The 22640-nt window shown below is 46.1% G+C and overlaps 1 protein-coding gene across 1 annotated transcript in view; it reads left to right on the forward strand.

Annotated features, from left to right (window-relative positions):
• The window catches only part of eme1 (essential meiotic structure-specific endonuclease 1), a 40213-nt gene extending 17921 nt beyond the window's left edge, over positions 1 to 22292 (forward strand). Inside the window, exons 3-9 of the mRNA XM_070856822.1 lie at positions 4417 to 4556; positions 11511 to 11600; positions 12718 to 12839; positions 13755 to 13884; positions 16113 to 16228; positions 20292 to 20481; positions 22278 to 22292. Coding sequence (XP_070712923.1) covers positions 4417 to 4556; positions 11511 to 11600; positions 12718 to 12839; positions 13755 to 13884; positions 16113 to 16228; positions 20292 to 20481; positions 22278 to 22292 — 803 coding nt within the window. The remainder of the gene's footprint in view (positions 1 to 4416; positions 4557 to 11510; positions 11601 to 12717; positions 12840 to 13754; positions 13885 to 16112; positions 16229 to 20291; positions 20482 to 22277) is intronic.
• Positions 22293 to 22640: the final 348 nt, after the last annotated feature.

A 22640-nucleotide genomic window follows, 5' to 3' on the forward strand; every position in this document is an offset into this window, starting at 1 on the left:
CAATCTTCTAGTTTCCCACTAACCTTGGCCACCTTGTACGCATTGGTTTTTAATTTGATACTCTCCTTTATTTCCTTGGTTATCCACGGCTGGTTATCCCTTCTCTTACTGCCCTTCTTTTTCACTGGAATATATTTTTGTTGAGCACTATGAAAGAGCTCCTTAAAAGTCCTCCACTGTTCCTCAATTGTGCCACCATTTAGTCTGTGTTCCCAGTCTACTTTAACCAACTCTGCCCTCATCCCACTGTAGTCCCCTTTGTTTAAGCATAGTACGCTCGTTTGAGACACTACTTCCTCACCCTCAATCTGTATTACAAATTCAACCATACTGTGATCATTCATTCCGAGAGGATCTTTTACTAGAAGATCGTTTATTATTCCTGTCTCATTACACAGGACCAGATCTAAGATAGCTTGCTCCCTTGTAGGTTCTGTAACATACTGTTCTAAGAAATAATCCCATATGCATTCTATGAATTCCTCCTCAAGGCTACCCCGTGCGATTTGATTTGACCAATCGATATGTAGGTTAAAATCCCCCATGATTACTGCCGTTCCTTTTTCACATGCCTCCATTATTCCCTTGATTATTGTCCGCCCTACCGTGAAGTTATTATTTGGGGGCCTATAAACTATGCCCACCAGTGACCTTTTTCCCCTTACTGTCTCTAATCTCCACCCACAATGATTCAACATTTTGTTCATTAGAGCCAATATCATCTCTCACAACTGCCCTGATATCATCCTTTATTAACAGAGCTACCCCACCTCCTTTCCCTTCTTGTCTATCTTTCCGAATTGTCAGATACCCGTGTATGTTTAATTCCCAGTCTTGGCCACCCTGCAACCACGTTTCTGTAATGGCCACCAAATCATACCCATTTGCAATGATTTGTGCCGTCAGCTCATTTACTTTATTTCGAATGCCTCGTGCGTTTAGGTAGAGTGTTTTAATACTAGTTTTTAAACCATGATTTTTAGTTTTGACCCCTCCTGCAGCCCCTTTATATTCATACATATTGTCCCTTCCTATCACCTTGTGGTTTACACTTACCCTAGTGCTACTCTGCTCTGTTGCCTCCTGCCTTTTGCATTCTTTCTTGGGGTCCTGTTCATCTGAGCTCTCACCCACTCTAACGAGCTGAGAGCTCTCTCCTGGGTTCCCATCCCCCTGCCAAGCTAGTTTAAAGCCCTCCCAACCGTACTATCAAAACCACCCGCGAGAACATTGTGCTGGCCCCACTTTCCCAGAAGCGGTCCCAATTCTTCAGGAAACTAAAGCCCTCTCTCCTGCACCAACGGGAGAGTGGAGAGCACCAGTTCCAACTGTCACTCTCTCTCCCCTCTTGCCCCCATGTGCTCTCTTCCATGGTTTACTGCCTCAAAGTATCAGATCCTTTTTTCACTACCCCACACAAAATATTTCAATCTTGTATTTTGCATTCAATCATTTAAATAATATTTATTAGCCATCAAATTAGTTTTTATCCTTCAGTTACCTTTCTTTAATGTGGCACCAAAGAGCCATTTGATTCATTTGGAACAGCCTGGTTTGTGTCCTTCTTGCGTAAGTGAAATAACTATTTCAAAATAGCCAGGTGATGAGATAATAGGTTTAGTTACATTTATGAATTTTGTTGAGTTATGCATGCTTTCTCAGGTCGTGGTTTAATAACAGGATACAGTACAGGTTATCATAGCATTACATAGAAACAGGCCATTCGGCCCAACCAGTCCATGCCGGCGTTTATGCTCCACTTGAGCCTCCTCTCATCTTTCCTCATCTAAATCTATCAGCAAAATCCTCTATTCCCTTCTCCTTCATATACTTGTCTAGCCTCCCCTTAAATGCATCGATACTATTCGCCTCAACCACCCCCTGTAGCAGTGAGTTCCACATTCTCACCACTCTCTGGGTAAAGAATTTTCTTCTGAATTCCCTGTTGGATTTCTTGGTGACTATTTTATATTGATGGCCCCTAGTTATGCTCTTCTCCACAAGTAGAAACATTCTCTCTGTATCCACTCTATTAAAACCTTTCATAATTTTAAACACCTCTATTAGGTCACGCCTCAGTGTCAGCTGTGGCTCAGTGGGTAGCACGCTCGCCTCTGAGTCAGAAGGTTGTGGGTTCAAGTCCCACTCCAGGGACTTGAGCTCATAAATCTAGGCTGATACTCCAGTGCAGTGCTGAGGGAGTGCTGCAATGTCGGAGGTGCCGTCTTTCGGATGAGACGTTAAACTGAGGCCTCGTCTGCTCTCAAGTGGACGTAAAAGATGGCACTATTTCGAAGATGATCAGGGGAATTATCCCCGGTGTCCTGGCCAATATTTATCCCTCAATCAACATAACAAAATGATTATCTGATCATTATCACATTGCTGTTTGTGGGAGCTTGCTGTGCACAAATTGGCTGCTGCGTTTCTCACATTACAACAGTGAGCTACACTCCATAAGTACGTCATTGGCTGTAAAGTGCTTTGAGATGTGTGGTCATGAAAGGCGCTATATAAATGCAAGACATTTTTTCTGGAAATAAACCCTAGTGCTTGGTTTGCTTTTTATGGCCTCGCTAACCTGTGTCGCAACGTTTAGTGATTTGTGTATCTGTACTCCGAGATCCCTTTGTTCCTCTCCCTCACCCAGACTTGTACCCTCCAAGTGATAAGTGATCTCCTTATTCTTCCTACCAAAATATAATACCTCACATTTATCTGTGTTGAACTTTATTTGAACTAATTATATGCCCATTCTGCAAGTTTATTAATGTCCTCCTCTAATTTGGTGTCATCCGCAAATTTAGAAATTGTGTTTTTAATTCCAAAGTCTAAATCGTTAATATAAATTATGAACAGTGGTCCCATCACTGACCCTTGTGGAAAACCACCTCCTACCAATATGAATAGATGCCTTTTACCCCTACTCTCTCTCTGCTTTCTGTTTTGAAGCCAGCTATTATCCATTATTGGGTCATTTGAGTTCAGTATTTTGTAAGTAATTGCAAATACATATATTAGCCTTACACAACTATAAAGTTCCTCACATTTAGATATTCCTGAATCTGCAGCGATGTATCTCTGGGTCCTATTTGATCTTGAGCTGAACTTCAAATTCCACATGCTTTTCATCACCAAAATTGCTTTTTTCCGCCTCCATTTCTTCGCACCCCATGCCCATGTTTTGTCACCTCTAGACTCGACTTCTCCAATGCTTATCTGGTTGGTTTCCTGAACTCCACCCTACATAAGCTCCAACTCATTCAGACCTCAGCCATTTGTGTCATGTGAAATTCCACTTGCATGTCTCAGCTTGCCTCTTGGCCTCCACTCACTGTCTGTCCTCAATGTAAGTCCATCAATTTCAAAAGATTTGTCCTGGTTTAGAAATTCCTCACTCATCCCACCCTATCTTTTCTAATCTTCTACTCTCTAGCTTGAACTATTGTGAGTTGGCTGCACCTCTAGCCTTTCAATTCTAGCCTATTGTTCAATCTCCCCCCACCCACCCCCCAATCCCACAATCAGTGGCAGAGCCATATTAATCAAATCTCTGCATATGGAATTCTCTCCCTAACTCTCGCAGCTTGCTATATCTCTCCTCACCGTCAAAAATCTCACCCTATCGCCAACTACACTTTCGATCACTTCCCCTAAATTCTAACTCCTGCTCAGAGTCAGTTTTACCTCATCCTTAATGATGTGCTTTGAGTATTTCACTATATTAGAGACACTATATAAATGCAAGTTGTTAGATTTGTCAGGTTCTGAGGAAAGATTATCGACCTGAAACCTTAACTCTGTTTCTCTCTCCACAGATGCTGCCTGACCCGCTGAGTATTTCCAGCATTTTCTGTTTTTATTTCAAATTTCCAGCATTTTGCTTTTGTATTGTTAGATTTAATGCTTTGCACCTAGTGTTGTTAATAGTCATGCACAGTGATTCCAATATAGATGCTGCTAAGTCCCAAAAGGCTGTACCAAAATCCTGAGTTGGTCCCAGACTCTCTTTTTGCTTTGTTGTCCCTTCCCATTTACCCCTCTTAAGTGTCACTGACTTAGTAGTATTATATCCACCTCTGGGACAAAAGGTTGAAGCCCCACTCCAGGACTTGACCATATAATCTTGGTCGACGCTCCAGTGCGGTGCTGAAGCAGTGTTGCGTTGTCTTGCCATCCCGTCAGTTGGGACATGGCACTGCGGCCCATCTGCCTGCTCCTACAGAACAGTCGCAGCACTCAAAGTAAAATGGGAGAAGATTTTTTTTAAATGACGCTGATTTTGAAATGATTCGTATGCAACATCTACTGGTGACAGACATGGTTGTGCAATTATGTTTTCCCCAAATCCTGGTGAAACCCAACACATGGTGCTGCACATGGGGATGTGATTGATCTTTTGTTTCACCTTCACAGGGCTGCTTCTGGAAGAAGGAGGAGGGCAACTGCTGAGCACTCTACAGGCCATGGAGGTTAGCTGTGTGATAGAAAATCACACCATTCCCTACAGTGTGACCTGGAGGAGGAGACAGGCTTGCATAGCAGGGCAGCGGATGGTATGTGATTTTCCCGTGTTCTTCTGTAAGCTGGCTGGGTTTGGAAAACATCGACTTGTTAACTAAGCATGGATAAATTGCTGTGTGTGTAGATATCCAGAATTACAATGAGTATATAGCAGACTTAGGAGTTCCTGTTGAAATTTCACTAAGTATTTAAGGAAATATCACAGTGACATTTTTGTCTGCTATCTTTGAAGTCCTACGTCGATCAAGATGTAGGGACGTTGCAGTTGTCCACGTGCCCTTGGGTGAGAGAGGAGATCAGTTTACCCTAGGTTCTGATCCTGAGGGTGGGGGGGGGGGGGAAGGAGGAGGAGGAGGAGGAGGAGGAGGAGGAGGAGGAGGAGGAGGAGGAGGAACAACGTGGGGGGGGAGGGAGGAGGGGTGGGGGGAGTGTTTGTGGGGAGAGGTGGGGGGGGGGGGGAGTGTTTGTGGGGAGAGGGGGGGTGAGTGTTTGTGGGGAGAGGGGGGGGGGAGTGTTTGTGGGGAGAGGGGGGGGGAGTGTTTGTGGGGAGAGGTGGGGGGGAGTGTTTGTGGGGAGAGGGGGGGGGAAGTGTTTGTGGGGAGAGGGGGGGGAAGTGTTTGTGGGGAGAGGGGGGGGGAGTGTTTGTGGGGAGAGGGGGGGGGGGAGTGTTTGTGGGGAGAGGGGGGGGGGAGTGTTTGTGGGGAGAGGGGGGGGGAGTGTTTGTGGGGAGAGGGGGGGGGGGGAGTGTTTGTGGGGAGAGGGGGGGGGGAGTGTTTGTGGGGAGAGGGGCGGGGGGAGTGTTTGTGGGGAGAGGGGGGGGGAGTGTTTGTGGGGAGAGGGGGGGGGGGGAGTGTTTGTGGGGAGGGGGGGGGAGTGTTTGTGGGGAGGGGGGGGGAGTGTTTGTGGGGAGGGGGGGGGGAGTGTTTGTGGGGAGAGGGGGGGAGTGTTTGTGGTGGGAGGGGGGGAGAGTGAGAGAGGATGGGGTGGGGAGAGAGAGAGAGAGAGAGAGAGGGAGACTGGAGCAGAGTGCAGCGAGAGTGCAGCGAGAGAGAGAGACTGGAGCAGAGTGCAGCGAGAGAGAGAGACTGGAGCAGAGTGCAGCGAGAGAGAGAGAGACTGGAGCAGAGTGCAGCGAGAGAGAGAGAGACTGGAGCAGAGTGCAGCGAGAGAGAGAGAGACTGGAGCAGAGTGCAGCGAGAGAGAGAGAGACTGGAGCAGAGTGCAGCGAGAGAGAGAGAGACTGGAGCAGAGTGCAGCGAGAGAGAGAGAGACTGGAGCAGAGTGCAGCGAGAGAGAGAGAGACTGGAGCAGAGTGCAGCGAGAGAGAGAGAGACTGGAGCAGAGTGCAGCGAGAGAGAGAGAGACTGGAGCAGAGTGCAGCGAGAGAGAGAGAGAGAGAGAGTGTGACTGGAGCAGAGTGCAGCGAGAGAGAGAGAGAGAGACTGGAGCAGAGTGCAGAGAGAGAGAGAGAGGGAGAGAGAGAGACTGGAGCAGAGTGCATAGAGAGACTGGAGCAGAGTGCAGCGAGAGAGAGAGAGAGACTGGAGCAGAGTGCAGCGAGAGAGAGAGAGACTGGAGCAGAGTGCAGCGAGAGAGAGAGAGACTGGAGCAGAGTACAGCGAGAGAGAGACTGGAGCAGAGTGCAGCGAGAGAGAGAGAGACTGGAGCAGAGTGCAGCGAGAGAGAGAGACTGGAGCAGAGTACAGCGAGAGAGAGAGAGAGACTGGAGCAGAGTGCAGAGAGAGAGAGAGACTGGAGCAGAGTGCAGCGAGAGAGTGACTGGAGCAGAGTGCAGCGAGAGAGAGACTGGAGCAGAGTGCAGTGAGAGAGAGACTGGAGCAGAGTGCAGCGAGAGAGTGAGAGAGACTGGAGCAGAGTGCAGTGAGAGAGAGAAATAGACTGGAGCAGAGTGCAGTGAGAGAGAGACTGGAGCAGAGTGCAGTGAGAGAGAGAGAGACTGGAGCAGGTGCAGGGAGAGAGAGAGACTGGAGCAGAGTGCAGTGAGAGAGAGAGACTGGAGCAGAGTGCAGTGAGAGAGAAAGACTGGAGCAGAGTGCAGTGAGAGAGAGAGACTGGAGCAGAGTGGAGAGAGAGAGAGAGGGAGACTAGAGCAGAGTGCAGCGAGGGACGGCGAGAGAGATAGAGAGAGGGCTATTTTGCATTCCCTTGTCCAAGTGTGAATCTGCTCAGTAAATGTTGGTTTTATGGAGAGCAGACAGCAGAGCCTAATCCTACCCTCACCGAGTCCATCGGTGCATTTTACAGCACTGCTCACTGATCAGTATTACCACCTTAACTGCTGTCCAATCGGAGATGAGCAAAATTAGAACAGAGCAGGAATTAGTCCCGAGTGCTTCTGGGAACTCCCATGGCTTGGTGTGTAAAGGTTTGGTACCTTTAGGCCATGGGGGATTTCCCAGACCGATCTGTGTAGCTGTCAAGAAATACTGAGTGCAAATCTTTTTTCTTCATTGAGAGGTTTAGTGTCAGAAACTAAGGCTTGTTCTGTAAGAACAAGTTTGAGTGGCAATTTGGTTGAGTTTTATTTTTTGTGCTCATTTTAGGGAAATTAGTGTAGGCCAGTAGGCTTAATGCACAGTTAGATACAGAGTAAAGCTTCCTCTACACTGTCCCATCAAACGCTCCCAGGGCAGGTACTGCACAGGTTAGATACAGAGTAAAGCTCCCTCTACACTGCCCCATCAAACATTCCCAGGGCAGGTACAGCACGGGTTAGATAGAGTAAAGCTCCCTCTACACTGTCACCTCTTCACCTACATCAAAGCACAACATCAGAATAGTGCCCCCTCTGTCACCACTGAATGGCCAAATTAAGGCCCATTTTGTTCTGTTTACCAAATCCCAAATGCGACTATTCAAACTCATTTCATATAGCAGCCTTATGACCAGCAGACGGAGGAAAATTTTATTTCATCACTCTGGGCTGGATTTGGACCAAGGTAACAGCATCTCAGCCACTATGAAAAGAAAGACTTGCTTTTTATAGTGCCTTTCTCGACCATTGGATGTCCCAAAGCGCTTTGCAGCCAATGAAGTACTTTTTTTGAAGTGTAGTCACTGTTTTAATGTAGGAAAGGAAACTGTCTCCTGTTTAAAGCAATTGCTGTTTTGTTAAGGAATCTGGGATAAAACTCCACTGGCTGGAGTCATATCTACCACAAAGGAAGATGGTTGTGGTTGTTGGAGGTCGATCATCCCAGCCCCAGGATATCGCTGCAGTAGTTCCTCAGGGCAGTGTCCTAGGCCCAACCATCTTCAGCTACTTCATCAATGATCTTCCCTCCATCAGAAGATCAGAAGTGGGGATGTTCGCTGATAATTGCACAGTGTTTAGTTCCATTCGCAACTCCTCAGAAAATGAAGCAGTCCATGCCCGCATGCAGCAAGACCTGGACGACATTCAGGCTTGGGCTAATAAGTGGTCCAACATTCGCGCCACACAAGTGCCAGGCAATGACTATCTCCAACAAGCGACAGTCTAACCACCGCCTTTTAACGGCATTACCATCGCCGAATCCCCCACCATCAACATCCTGGAGGTCACCATTGACCAGAAACTTAACTGGACCAGACACACACATACTGTATTTGCAAGAGCAGGTCAGAGGTTGGATATTCTGCGACAAGTGTCTCACCTACTGACTCCCCAAAGCCTTTCCACCATCTACAAGGCACAAGTCAGGAGTATGATGGAAGACTCTCCACTTGCCTGGATGAGTGTAGCTCCAACAACACTCAAGAAGCTCGACACCATCCAAGACCAAACATACAGGAGCGGAGAGGACAGTAACAAGACCTTCATGTCCTTTGTCTAGGCTGGCTATTAACAGACATCCCCTGATTGGCATCCCATCCACCACCTTCAACATTCACTCCCTCCACCACCGGCGCACCGTGGCTGCAGTGTGTACCATCTACAAGATGCACTGCAGCAACTCGCCAAGGCTTCTTCGGCAGCACCTCCCAAACCCACGGCCTCTTTAAAAACCTTGAAGGTCAAGAGCAGCAGGTGCATGGGAACACTATCGCCTTCAAGTTCCCCTCCAAGTTACACATCATCCTGACATGGAAATATATCAGCGTATATCACCGTTCCTTCATCGTCGCTGGGTCAAAATCCTGGCACTCGCTTCCTAACAGCACTGTGGGAGCACCTTCACCACACGGACTGCAGCGGTTCAAGAAGGTTGTTCACCACCACTTTCTCAAGAGGCAATTAGGGATGGGCAATAAATGCCGGCCTTGCCAGCGACGCCCACATCCCGGAACGAATAAAAAAAAAAGCAACTAATTAAATGCTACAAACATTTTCAAAGGAGGGTTCCCATCTTCCTGACTTCAGCTTTTATCATTTTTGTAATGTCTTGATCCTGAATGGCTCTTTTTTGTCCCGAAACATTTTGTAGCTCTAGTATTTCCATTAGCATACACCAGTGACCCTTAGTGTGAGTGCACAGGTGCTGTGATCCTTTAACATGGATCGTTTTGTGTTAGTACAGGGGATCTGTATTAATAGCCAGCCTGGACAAAAGACATGAGGGTCTTGCTTCTGCCCTCTCCGCTCTTGAATGCAGTGCTGGGGTATAGTTCCATGGGCACTGGCAGCTCTCAGTACCTCATGTTAGTGCCATCTTTTAATGAGATGGTGAAAGCTGGCAGGGTATTTGTCAGGAAGTGCATATCCACACATTGCAATCCAGTTACCCATGCTGGAAGGTGTCAATCGGGTGGATCAGGTTCCTCCACTCTTGCATCTACCCCATGCTTATTGGGCACCAAGACCCATTGTAGTGCCCCACAACTAAGCTGTAACATATCAACCAACTTTATCTGACCAGGGATCAAGCCTGGAACCTTACTAGTCTATATGGTTGAGTCCCATGCCATCCATTGTGTTTACTAACAGAGGATCATCTCTGTGCCTAGGTGTGGGATGTGTTGTATACTCAGGACAATAAGAAGCCATTAGGCCCACATACTTTTGCCCCACACCTTACTGGATTTGTTCCTTTATCCCCAATGAGAGGGGATCTCATCGAAACATATAAAATTCTGATGGGATTGGACAGGTTAGATGCAGGAAGAATGTTCCCAATGTTGGGGAAGTCCAGAACCAGGGGTCACTCTTCAGGATAAAGGGGTAAACCATTTAGGATCGGGATGAGGAGAAACTTTTTCACCCAGAGAATTGTGAACCTGTGGAATTCTCTACCACAGAAAGTTGTTGAGTCCAGTTCGTTGTATATATTCAAGAGTGTTAGATGTGGCCCTTACGGCTAAAGGGATCAAGGGGTATGAGGTACTGAAGTTGCATGATCAGCCATATTGAATGGTGGTGCAGGCTCGAAGGGCACCTATTTTCTATGTTTCTAACTACCTTTCCTCACCACCTGAGAAAGGCAAAAGCCCCCTACAAAAGACTGATAGCCAAGTTAGGAAATCTCTGTCAAAGATTTGGCTCTGGCCCCTGACAGGTGTTCAGACAAGCCTGAGGAGACACCAACCCTTTGATTATTACCCAAAATCTTATCTTTCTCCCACGGTCTGATAGATTTCCAAAAATATGTCTAACTCCTTCTTGAAGATGTGTAAGAAGTCAGACGGCACTACCACCTCTAGATTGTTGTTCCAGAGCTTGATCACCCTGTGGGAATAATAAAACCTCCATGCATCCAACCTCACTCCCTGCTTCTCAGTTTAAAGGGGTGGTCCAATGTTCCATGTCTGGCCCCATCATCACAAACAATCGCACAAACTACCTGTATGTTGTCAAAGCCCTTAATAATCTAAAAAAAACATAATCAGAACCCCCCTCAGTCTGCACCTCTCCGGCATTCCAAACCCTATATAACCCTCATGGCCCTAGTTTTACACTGAGCAGTCTGAGCAATATAGTCTAGAGTCTTGTTAGTTTTGGCCACAACTGACTGACACAGAGCTTGAACCTTTAGGTTGCAGTCAGTAACCACTCCCAAGTAGCTGTCCCTTTCTGTCCCCTTTAATCTACACACTATACTTTTACCTGAATACTGGATATCTAGGTATATAACTACGCATTTAACTACTTTCAAGGATATTTCCAATCTTGGATCCATTTCCCAGTCTATCCAGCTGCTGGTTTAATCTATTTTCTTCTGAGATCCTGAGTATTGTACAATATTGTATCATCTGTAAATTTTATAACTGCTATCTAGACCCTGCTCCAAAAAACATCATAAACAGAAGGAGGAGCCTAACACACATCCCCCTGGGGCATCCCACTAGTTATCGGTCCCTGTTGAGAAACATCCCTATTTAAAACATTCTTTACATACGCTTCTTTAGTTAATTTGCGATCCATCTTTCAATATTCCTCTTGACACTGACTCAAAATCTATATGTCTTGCAGGAATTTCACCATGTTGAACAAAATCGGTGTCAGATCTTACTGGATCTCTAGGTTTAGTGCCCTAGCACTGCTCCTATACATTACCAAGCCCCACATGGATGTTCAGTGTCCTGGCACTGTTGCCTGGCTCACCGGCTCTCCCACTCTATCACTTTTATAATCACTCACTTGAACTTTTCTTCTCCTGTCCCACCATTTTGGTTCCTCAGTTCTTCATCCAACTTTCTCTCTCATTCTAATCCATTTTTTCCCCAGACCCCGAGAGATACAGAACTCTTTACTGCATGTCTTCCCTTCCTCTTGCAAGCTTTTAAAACCTAAACCTAAATCTCCAATGCTTTACCTTGCCTTCTCTTGCTTATTTGAACCTTGCTGATGTCCTGCACTTTGGCTTGGGCCCTTCACCTTGGTTTCTCAATTGTTAAAAATAAACCCCCCAGTTGAACAGATAAGATATATGTACAGTCCTGCGTCATGGTCACATAGGTTGGCTCAACACACCAGCCAGATCACTCAGTGTTGTAACTTGTGTTTATAGTTTGATATTAAAATGGTGTCCTGGCAATTATCTTAACAGAATGAAGAGACCGACTGGGTGGATGAGCTTCATGTTGCGATCCATATTCCAGTGGAGGAGTTTGTGCCAATGATTCACACTTACAAACAGGTAAAATTATATATTTTCTCGTTGTGTTTAAGCCCGCCGATACCTGGAATGGCCAAAGCCAGGCATTCGAATACTTTCCATCGTTAAATTGTGGGTGGTCTTTCAGCATTCACATTTATTTTTTAATATTCAGAATCAGTTTTAGTCATTTCTGCCTTAAAAAGTAACTCCCAAAATAAATTGTTTGGCCTCATTTAAAATTTTAATCATTCCTTGTTACATTTGCTCATTTTCCAGCAGTTCCACTTGTTATTCCCAGGTAATGGCGGCAGAAGCTTCGCTAGTAGCCTTATGGATCTCACAGTAAATGTACTTTTAACAAAGTTTCTCTGATGGTCCAGTGGGAACGCAAGATCTCGAGTTCGATTCTTGCTCTGTATCGAGAGAGCTGATCTCGGCTCGAGCATCATGTGCTCCCGAGGCTAGGAAGGAGAAAATAAATCAGCCCTGGCTTTCACTTCCGCTCAGTAGTGAGTGACTCCTGGAAAAGAACACATGTAGGCACCGGGTGAAGACAGGATCGGGTTAGGCTCTGATGCCCCTGCCTGGTTGAGTAGCCCATTGACACTCTCACCTGAGGAATGGCCATTTGGGCGAGGTATCAGCTGGTGGAACCACACCTTAACCAGAGTCAGCACCTTCAGGAGAGGTGAGACGAGGAGCCTGCTCGGACAGTTCACAATCAGCCTCTTGAGCACATGGAGCAACAGCAGTGTGACGTGGCTTCAGATTTCAGTCCTTCTCTGGGAGGAGGGAGGGAGAATTTCTTGCCTGTACTCACTTCCTCCTTTGATGTAAACAAGATCACATGCAGAGCTCTCAATGTAAGATGGACAGAATTGCTGAATGCAATTTCCAAAACACTAATACAAATCCCAGAGTCTAATGTAATAAAAACATAATTTTATAGTGAGGAACCTTTGTACATTTTAGGCAATGCTACTAGTTTCTGCTTTCAGACAGAATTGTGGAATAGGTGCCATAAAACACCATTAAAATTCCAGGAATCTGTGCAATGAAACAGGACTTGACTAGTGGTCCTGATTATGACAACTCATTAAATGCGCACGCCTCCCTATAGGTCGACACCTACCTTGTTTCTCTTCTCTCCACACAGGAAGTGCGAGGTGCTGCTCCTGAAGGCCAGGCGACATTACAGAGTTTTGTTCTCGATATTCTCCAGAAAAGTGCTGGGAGAGTTCCATCTTTGGTCGTTGTGGAATTGGAAAAGTACTTCAGGTGAGAACTGCACTGCATCTTTTTTGAAGTGCTATCTCAGGTCCTGTTTTTCTTACTACCCTAAAGCAGCTGCTATCTGCTGCAGCTCAGTGCCATCTGCTGAAGCTCATGAAATGGCTCTATTGGTGAGGAGTATATCCACAGTCACATGGCCAGTGTGGATTGAGACACTGCAGAAAAACATCCCGTTTAAAAAAGAGAACTGATGTCCACCCTGAGGCTGAGCCAGAGCCGGTGGTCGTCGCGTCGAAAGCAACCCACACATGCCAAAAACTCGATGCACTCAAAGACGGTAACTGTGGTACAACCAAAACCCATCCGACGCTGACAGAGCAATATGCACTCATGGCACTGCCGGTACCTGGCGTCAGACCCCAGGGCTGTTCACAACCCCAGGCACTAACATTCATTACCTTGTACACTACGAGTATAATATGTATTGTGTTGTAATCAGTAGAAAAGGAGGGAAGCTGCACAATCCCAGAACACGATCTTTCCTCCCCCTGTATAAATATATAGTACCTAGTTTGCACCCCAGGGCTTCATTTGGACTAACCATTTTGCAACAACATACACACTAGAAGGTCCTGAGGTTGGTTTCAGCGAGGGCATCAACTGGGACACGACTGTTGGCCTCAGCACCCCTAGGCTACGAAGTGGCAAACCTGCTCCTGATTATTATCCAGTGACCTCTGCCAGGAAGTGCACGTGTCTGGGACTTGTTTGAGGATACTATCGGATTCGGGTGTGGCGCTGTCTTTGGTCGAATCGTTTGCTGATAATTGCTGTCTAGGGACGCTGTTAAGAATTGGATGAGGTACAAGCGGGCTGCTAGCTAAAGTCAGCATCTTCAGGAGAGATGCGGAGAGAAAAATAAGTGTGTCATTTAATGTTTTGTTTATGTTCCTTCTGCAGGCCACAGAAGAAGCACAAGTCACGGAAGGGCCATCAGCAGACAGCACCCAGCGAACAACAAGGCACACGGAGAAAGGCGAAGGGCTGTGAATACCCTGTGCCTCTGATATCACGAGTGGATGTAGAATTAGTGAGTCTTCACTGGCTTCTGGGCCACAATGCTGCTTTGTTCTCACAGAAAGCATCATTTAGTAGCTCAGCAGAGGATACACTGAACTGTATCATCAGGAAGTAGCAGACCGCAGTTGCTAGAAATCTGAGGCAAACACAGAAAATTCTGGGAACAATCAGTCGATCAAGTAGCATCTGTGGAGAGAACAGGGAAGTTAGCGCTAGGTATGGGCCATTCGTCTTGAACTTAATCTGCCTGCTTCTCTCCACACACGCTACCTGACCTGCTGAGTGTTTCCAGCATCTTCTGTTTTTCTATGATCTTTCAGATTCTATTGTATTTATTTATTTTGCTTCAGTACCTCAGCCAAGTGACAGTTCTTCATTTATGAGCGTTGAAGGGGTGTATAGGCAGGCTATTTGACCATGGAGTGCATTTCGGCTCAGCCCAGCCCAGTCCTTGGGACGTTTTATTAAGCAAAGATACTGTAATACAAGTTATTGTTGTCCTCACGGGCACATTCCAATAGCAATAGTGATTGGGAGCAGACTGATTCTTTCACTCTCTAGCCCAGCAATGCTGAGACCACTTGTAGGGGTACCCTGCTGCTGCTTGCTGAGATTGACTAGCTAACTACAGACCAGGGAAATATCTATGATCCTTTTGTGTTTTTAAAACCACTTAAGACAACAGCAGCACAGAGAAACGGGACACGAATTTCTGGTCACAACTTTTTCACTGTTAAGTTCCTGATCACAGCCCAGAGTCTGTCAAGAGGGGAGACTGAGCACTAGAAAGATCCCCAGTTTGGGAGTGGGGGAAGAAAATGACTTGGCTTTTTCAAAAATTATTCATTCTAGGAATGTGGGCAAGGCTGGCTTTTATTGCCCACAACTGTTTTCGTACAACTGAGTGGCTTACCAGACACTTCAGGGGGCCGCTCTGCCGAGCACGTTGGTATGGGACGAGTCACAAGAACCTAAGAAATAGGAGCAGGAATCGGCCATACGGCCCCTCAACCCTGCTCCGCCATTCAATAAGATCATGGCTGATCTGATCCTGGATTCGGCTCAACTTCCCTACCCGCTCCCCATAACCCTTTACTCCCCAATCATTCAAAAATCTGTCTATCTCCGCCTTAAATATATTCAATGACCCAGCATCCACAGCTCTCTGGGGCAGAGAATTTCAGAGATTTACAACTCTGAGAGAAGAAATTCCTCCTCATCTCAGTTTTAAATGGGCGCCCCCTTATTCTGAGACTATGCCCCCTAGTTTTAGTTTCCCTTATGAGGTCATAAGTAAGGACAGCAGGTTTCCTTCGCTAAAGGACATTAGATTTTTATGACAATCTAACAGCTTTTTGGTCACTTTTGCGGATACCAGCTTTTTAAAACTGAATTCAGATTCTCAAACTACCATGATGGGATTTGAACTTGCATTCTCTGGGTTTATTAGTCCAGGCCTCTGGATTGCTAGTTCAGTAACATAAACATTACACCACAGTACCTGTTTTTCTCTCTAGTTTTCACATGCATCTTTTAGAAGCAGGTTAGTTAGTGATATTTTCAATGGCTTTGAGTAACTTAGCTGAGGAATGTTGTATCACTTAGGGCAAATTGGAAAAGTGACTGGGGGATTTCACAAGGAGCAGCTGGGACCAGCACTCTCTGCCTGTCCTGGTCACCTCCCATCGGAATCACTGGTCAGTGCAGCTTCTACTGTGCCAGGGGTGCTATTAACATACTATAACCCTGCAAGTAACAAGCATCCTTTGGTGCTTTAACACTGTGTTTTCTGGTGGTTTACAAGTGAAACAATTATTCTATGTACCTAGGGTTAAAGGCTTTGGATAACTTGTCTCGACCGAGCTATTAGACTGAGCCCGATCCTGTCCTAACCAAACGTGTGCTGGCATTGGACAGCGAGTAGGCCTGGTGTAATGCAGAACTATAAAGAGCAGAATATACCCTATTCTGAACCATCCTGTGTTGATCTTAGCCGGGGTGGCGGTAAACGGCCTACTTGCTGTCCAGTGCCAGCTTTGGATGGCACACGTTTGGTTAGGACAGGATCGGGCTCAGTCTAATAGCCCTACCGATGCTCAGTCGAGACAAATTATCCAAAGCCTGGAATTTTACACCTGGAAAGCGATGTCCTTCAGGAGAGGAGAAACTAACGTGTCTAAAAGCAATTCCATTGTATGTCATTCAGTCTGATTTAAAATCATTGTTTTCTTGCCTCAGGCTCTAGTACACTTGCAGCTGTCCCTTGGGGTTCAGGTCCAATTCTTGGAAACGTGGAAGGAATTTGCAGATTACGTCAGCATGTTCACCAAAGCTGTGGCCGAGGCCCCATTCAAGTAGGTGCTGAGCTTGGCCAAACTTCAACAAGTGACAAAAATGTTCACATTTACCTGAAATAGGTCCAATTCCCAGTGAGCATGGGCACACCACACCAAAACTGGCCTCACTTAGGGACACAGTTGGCAGTCCCGCTCCGAGCCGCCACAGGACGGCAGGTGTGGCAGTCAAAATGGTGACAGGGGGCTTGCTCCTGACACAGGGTGGTGACAGGGGGCTTGCTCCTGACACAGGGTGGTGACAGGGGGCTTGCTCCTGACACAGGGTGGTGACAGGGGGCTTGCTCCTGACACAGGGTGGTGACAGGGGGCTTGCTCCTGACACAGGGTGGTGACAGGGGCCTTGCTCCTGACACAGGGTGGTGACAGTGGCCTTGCTCCTGACACAGGGTGGTGACAGGGGGCTTGCTCCTGACACAGGGTGGTGACAGGGGGCTTGCTCCTGACGCAGGGTGGTGACAGGGGCCTTGCTCCTGACGCAGGGTGGTGACAGGGGCCTTGCTCCTGATGCAGGGTGGTGACAGGGGCCTTGCTCCTGACACAGGTGGTGACAGGGGGCTTGCTCCTGACACAGGTGGTGACAGGGGGCTTGCTCCTGACGCAGGGTGGTGACGGGGCTTGCTCCTGACACAGGTGGTGACAGGGGGCTTGCTCCTGACACAGGGTGGTGACGGGGCTTGCTCCTGACACAGGGTGGTGACGGGGCTTGCTCCTGACACAGGGTGGTGACAGGGGGCTTGCTCCTGACACAATGAGGATGTTGGGTGACGAACAGGGCTTGGCTGCGGGGCCCCTATGGTGGAATAGTCTGCCAACGCATGTGAAGAATGTGATAGCAGAGAGCCTCCTGCACCTTTGGAACTGGGCCCCAATATTAGTCAGTGCCTTGAGGAAAGAGAAAGGGAGGAAAAAAGAATCCAGAGCAGTAATTGATAACACAGACTATCTACTTAATTTTTTATTTTTGAGTACCACAAATAATTTAATGAAGCCCTCTCAAAAAGCAACAGTGAATGATTTATAATGCAGTGGCACTCACCTGTTGCAACGCTTAAACAAAGGGGACTACAGTGGGATGAGGGCAGAGTTGGCTAAAGTAGACTGGGAACACAGACTAAACGGTGGCACAATTAAGGAACAGTGGAGGACTTTTAAGGAGCTCTTTCATAATGCTCAACAAAAATATATTCCAGTGAAAAAGAAGGGCGATAAGAGAAGGGATAACCAAGGAAATAAAGGAGAGTATCAAATTAAAAACCAATGCGTATAAGGTGGCCAAGGTTAGTGGGAAACTAGAAGATTGGGAAAATTTTAAACGACAGCAAAGAATGACTAAGAAAGCAATAAAGAAAGGAAAGATAGATTACGAAAGTAAACTTGCGCAAAACATGAAAACAGATCGTAAAAGCTTTTACCGATTATATAAATCAGAAGAGAGTGACTAAAGTAAATGTTGGTCCCTTAGAAGATGAGAAGGGGGATTTAATAATGGGAAGTGTGGAAATGGCTGAGACCTTAAACAATTATTTTGCTTCGGTCTTCACAGTGAAGACACAAAAACCATGCCAAAAATTGCTGGTCACGGGAATGTGGGAAGGGAGGACCTTGAGACTATCACTAGGGACGTAGTGCTGGACAGGCTAATGGGACTCAAGGTAGACAAGTCCCCTGGTCCTGATGAAATGCATCCCAGGGTATTAAAAGAGATGGCGGAAGTTATAGCAGATGCATTCGTTATAATCAACCAAAATTCTCTGGACTCTGGGGAGGTACCAGCGGATTGGAAAGCAGCTAATGTAACGCCTCTGTTTATAAAAAAAAAGGGGGCAGACAAAAGGCAGGTAACTATAGGCCGGTTAGTTTAACATCTGTAGTGGGGAAAATGCTTGAAGCTATCATTAAGGAAGAAATAGCAGGACATCTAGATAGGAATAGTGCAATCAAGCAGACGCAACATGGATTCATGAAGGGGAAATCATGTTTAACTAATTTACTGGAATTCTTTGAGGATATAACGAGCATGGTAGATAGAGGTGTACCGATGGATGTGGTGTATTTAGATTTCCAAAAGGCATTCGATAAGGTGCCACACAAAAGGTTACTGCAGAAGATAAAGGTACGTGGAGTCAGAGGAAATGTATTAGCATGGATCGAGAATTGGCTGGCTAACAGAAAGCAGAGAGTCGGGATAAATGGGTCCTTTTCGGGTTGGAAATCGGTGGTTAGTAGAGTGCCACAGGGATCGGTGCTGGGACCACAACTGTTTACAATATATATAGATGACCTGGAAGAGGGGACAGAGTGTAGTGTAACAAAATTTGCAGATGACACAAAGATTAGTGGGAAAAGTGGGTTGTGTAGAGGACACAGAAAGGCTGCAAAGAGATTTAGATAGGTTAAGCGAATGGGCTAAGGTTTGGCAGATGGAATACAATGTCGGAAAATGTGAGGTCATCCACCTTGGGGGGGTGGGGGGGGGGGGGAAACAATAAAAGGGAATATTATTTGAATGGGGAGAAATTACAACATGCTGCGGTGCAGAGGGACCTGGGGGTCCTTGTGCATGAATCCCAAAAAGTTAGTTTGCAGGTGCAGCAGGTAATCAGGAAGGCGAATGGAATGTTGGCCTTCATTGCGAGAGGGATGGAGTACAAAAGCAGGGAGGTCCTGCTGCAACTGTACAGGGTATTGGTGAGGCCGCACCTGGAGTACTGCGTGCAGTTTTGGTCACCTTACTTAAGGAAGGATATGCTAGCTTTGAAGGGGGTACAGAGACGATTCACTAGGCTGATTCCGGAGATGCGGGGGTTACCTTATGATGATAGATTGAGTAGACTGGGTCTTTACTCGTTGGAGTTCAGAAGGATGAGGGGTGATCTTATAGAAACATTTAAAATAATGAAAGGGATAGACAAGATAGAGGCAGAAGGTTGTTTCCACTGGTCGGGGAGACTCGAACTAGGGGGCACAGCCTCAAAATACGGGGGAGCCAATTTAAAACCGAGTTGAGAAGGAATTTCTTCTCCCAGAGGGTTGTGAATCTGTGGAATTCTCTGCCCAAGGAAGCAGTTGAGGCTAGCTCATTGAATGTATTCAAATCACAGACAGATAGATTTTTAACCAATAAGGGAATTAAGGGTTACGGGGAGCGGGCAGGTAGGTGGAGCTGAGTCCACGGCCAGATCAGCCATGATCTTTTTGAATGGCGGAGCAGGCTCAAGGGGCTAGATGGCCTACTCCTCCTAATTCTTATGTTTTTATAATATCCCATGGGGCAAGTCACAGGTGGCTGCATTACTGAGGATCTTGCCAGTGGGTCCTTCACTCCTCCTTCAAAACAAATCTAACCAAATAAAGAACTCTACACAATGCTGTGCCTGTGAGTGGTATAGGTGGTCCCTCACAGCACCTCCGACTCCTACCCAGTCTACACCCAACTCTCCGCTGTGAATCTAATTCAGTGACCATTTTAGGGAGTAGCTGCATTGAATGATTTTAATGCATGGTCTGCAGCTGACTGCTGTGCTCTGTAGGGAATAATTTCCAAAGACTGTTGGTCAGGTTTGCAAAGCGTGGATATTTTCATAAAGGTTATATTATGTACTGGTTCTGCTGTAATGTGTATTGTGACAGCATTTACGCAACGAGAACTTACAGACTCCTACATTACAACAGTGACTACAATTCAAAAGTACTTCATTGGTTGTAAATCATTAAGATAACCTGAGGTTGTGAAAGGTGCTATAGAAATGCAAGCCTTTCTTTTTAAACTGAAGTAGATCAGAAATGAAAGTACTGGGGCTACACAGCAGGTCTGTGAGCACCTGAACAGAGGTGAAAGGCTCTCTATAGATGCTGATGACCTGCTGTGTACGTCGAACATTTTCTGTTTTATTTTAGATTTCCAGCATGCACGGTTTCTCTTGAAATAGAACAGGCTGCTTTCTGCATTGATCAGGCAGAAGAAGTGACTCCATTTCTTTTAGTTGATTTACACATGATTGAATTTATAGATAAATTGGTACAGCAGGGTGTTGCTGAAATATTTGCTCTACCTTGCCAGGAGAGGACGGGACAACAAGGGATTATCCGTCTTCTTGGAGAATGACGGGTCCAGAGGGGTGAAGGTGGATCGCTCGGGGAAAGGTCTCCTGAACATTTGGAAGAAACAGATCCAGCAATTAAACAGAGTCAGTTCTGAGATGGCAAATGCCATAGTTTCTGTCTACCAATCACCATGGTCACTTACTCAGGTACAAATTGCCACGATTACCTTATCAATGAAGCAGTACTGTTAGTAAAGTTAATGATAATCGGTTGGGGGATAGGAGACAGAGAGTAGAGATAAAGGTGCATACTATGGGGGAATGTGACTATAGTGTTTCCCCAGGACCTATACTGGGGCTTCAACTTTTCACCATATTCATGTCTTGGATGAAGGAATAGAGAGTTATATATCCAAGTTTGCAGATAACACTACATTGAGAGAGGCACGGTATGTTGTGTGTATAGAATCATAGAAGTTTACAGCACGGAAGGATGCCATTTCAGCCCATTGTGTCCGTGCCGGCCAACAAGAGGCTATCTAGACTAATCCCACTTTCCAGCTCTAGGTCTGTAGCCCTGTAGGTTACGGCACTTCAGAGGCACATCTAAGTACATTTTAAATGTGGTGAGGGTTTCTGCCTCTATCACCCTTTCAGGCAGCGAGTTCCAGACCCCCACAATCCTCTGCGTGAAGAAATTTCCCCTCTCATCCCCTCTAAACCTTCTACCAATTACTTTAAATTTATGCCCCCTGGTTATTGACCCCCTCTGCTAAGGGAAATAGGCCCTTTCTATCCACTATATCTAGGCCCCTCATAATTTTATACATCTCAATGAGGTCTCCCCTCAGCTGCCTTTGTTCCTATGAAAACAAATTCAGCCTGTCTAATCTGTCCTCATAGCTTAGATTCTCCACTCTCTGCAACATCCTCGTAAATCTCCTCTGTACCCTCTCCAGTGCAATCACGTCCTTCCTGTAATGTGGTGACCAGAACTGCACGCAGTACTCCAGCTGTGGCCTAACCAGTGTTTTATACATTTCAAGCATAACACCCCTGCTCTTGTATTCTATGCCTCGGCCAATAAAGGCAAGCATTCCATATGTCATCTTAACCACCTTATCCACCTGGCTTGCTACTTTCAGGGATCTGTGGACATGCACTTCAGTGACCTACCATTTAATGTGTATTCCCTTTTCTTGTTAGCCCTCCCCAAATGCATTATCTCACACTTCCCCAGATTAAATTCCATTTGCTACTGTTCTGACCAGTTGATTGATATCTTCCTGCAGTCCACAGCTTTCTTCTTCTTTATCAACCACACAGTTGATTTTAGTATCATCTGCAAACTTCTTAATCATACCCCCTATATTCAAGTCTAGACCATTGATGTATATCACAAAAAGCAAGGGACCCAGTACTGAGCCCTGCAGAACCCCACTGGAAACATCCTTCCAGTCACAAAAACCCCCAGCAACCTGTACCCTTTGCTTCCTGCCTCTGAGCCAGTTTTGGATCCAACTTGCCACTTTGCCCTGGATGTAACTGGGAAGCTACAACGGGACATAGACAGAATAAATGAGTGAGCAAAACTGTGCCAAATGGAGTTCATTGTGGGGAAATGTAAGGTCATTCACTTTGGACCCAAGAAAGACAAATCGAAATATTATCTAAATGGCGAGAGTCTAGGAACTGTAGAGGAGCAATGGGATTTGGGTGTGCAGGTATGCAAATCATTAAAAGCTAGTGGGCAGGTATAAGAAGTAATCAGAAAGACTAATGGAGTGTTGGACTTTATCTCGGGGGCTGAAATACAAAGGGGAGGAAGTTATGCTTCAGTTGTGCAGAGCCCTGGTCAGACCCCAGCTGGAATACTGTGTTAAGTTTTAGACAAAGATGTATTTGCCTTGGAGGGGCTGCAGCGCAGATTCACCAGAATTATACCAGGGCATAAATAGTGACATTGGCCCCAAGTTTCCACATGATTTGCTCCTGATTTTTAGGAGCAACTGGTGTAGAACGAAGTATCTTAGAAATCGGAATTCTCGTCATTTAGTTTGCTCCAGTTCTAGTCCGTTAGAACAGTTTCACTTTGGAACAGAATTTTTTTTTCAAAAGGGGGCGGTCCGGCCACTTACGCCTGATTTCAAAGTTTCGTGAGTGAAAACTTACTCCAAACTAACTTAGAATGGAGTAAGTGAAGATTTTTGTACGCTCGAAAAAACCTTGTCTACACTTTAGAAAATCAGGCGTAGGGAATGGTGGGGGGGGTGTTTAAAGGGAAGTTTACAAACATTAAACACTTTAGTTTTACAAATAAAGAGCCATCATCAATAATAAATGATAAATACATAAAGAAATCATCC

Source organism: Pristiophorus japonicus, chromosome 16 (genome assembly GCF_044704955.1).
Source record: "Pristiophorus japonicus isolate sPriJap1 chromosome 16, sPriJap1.hap1, whole genome shotgun sequence".
In the NCBI taxonomy this organism is placed as follows: Eukaryota; Metazoa; Chordata; class Chondrichthyes; family Pristiophoridae; genus Pristiophorus; species Pristiophorus japonicus.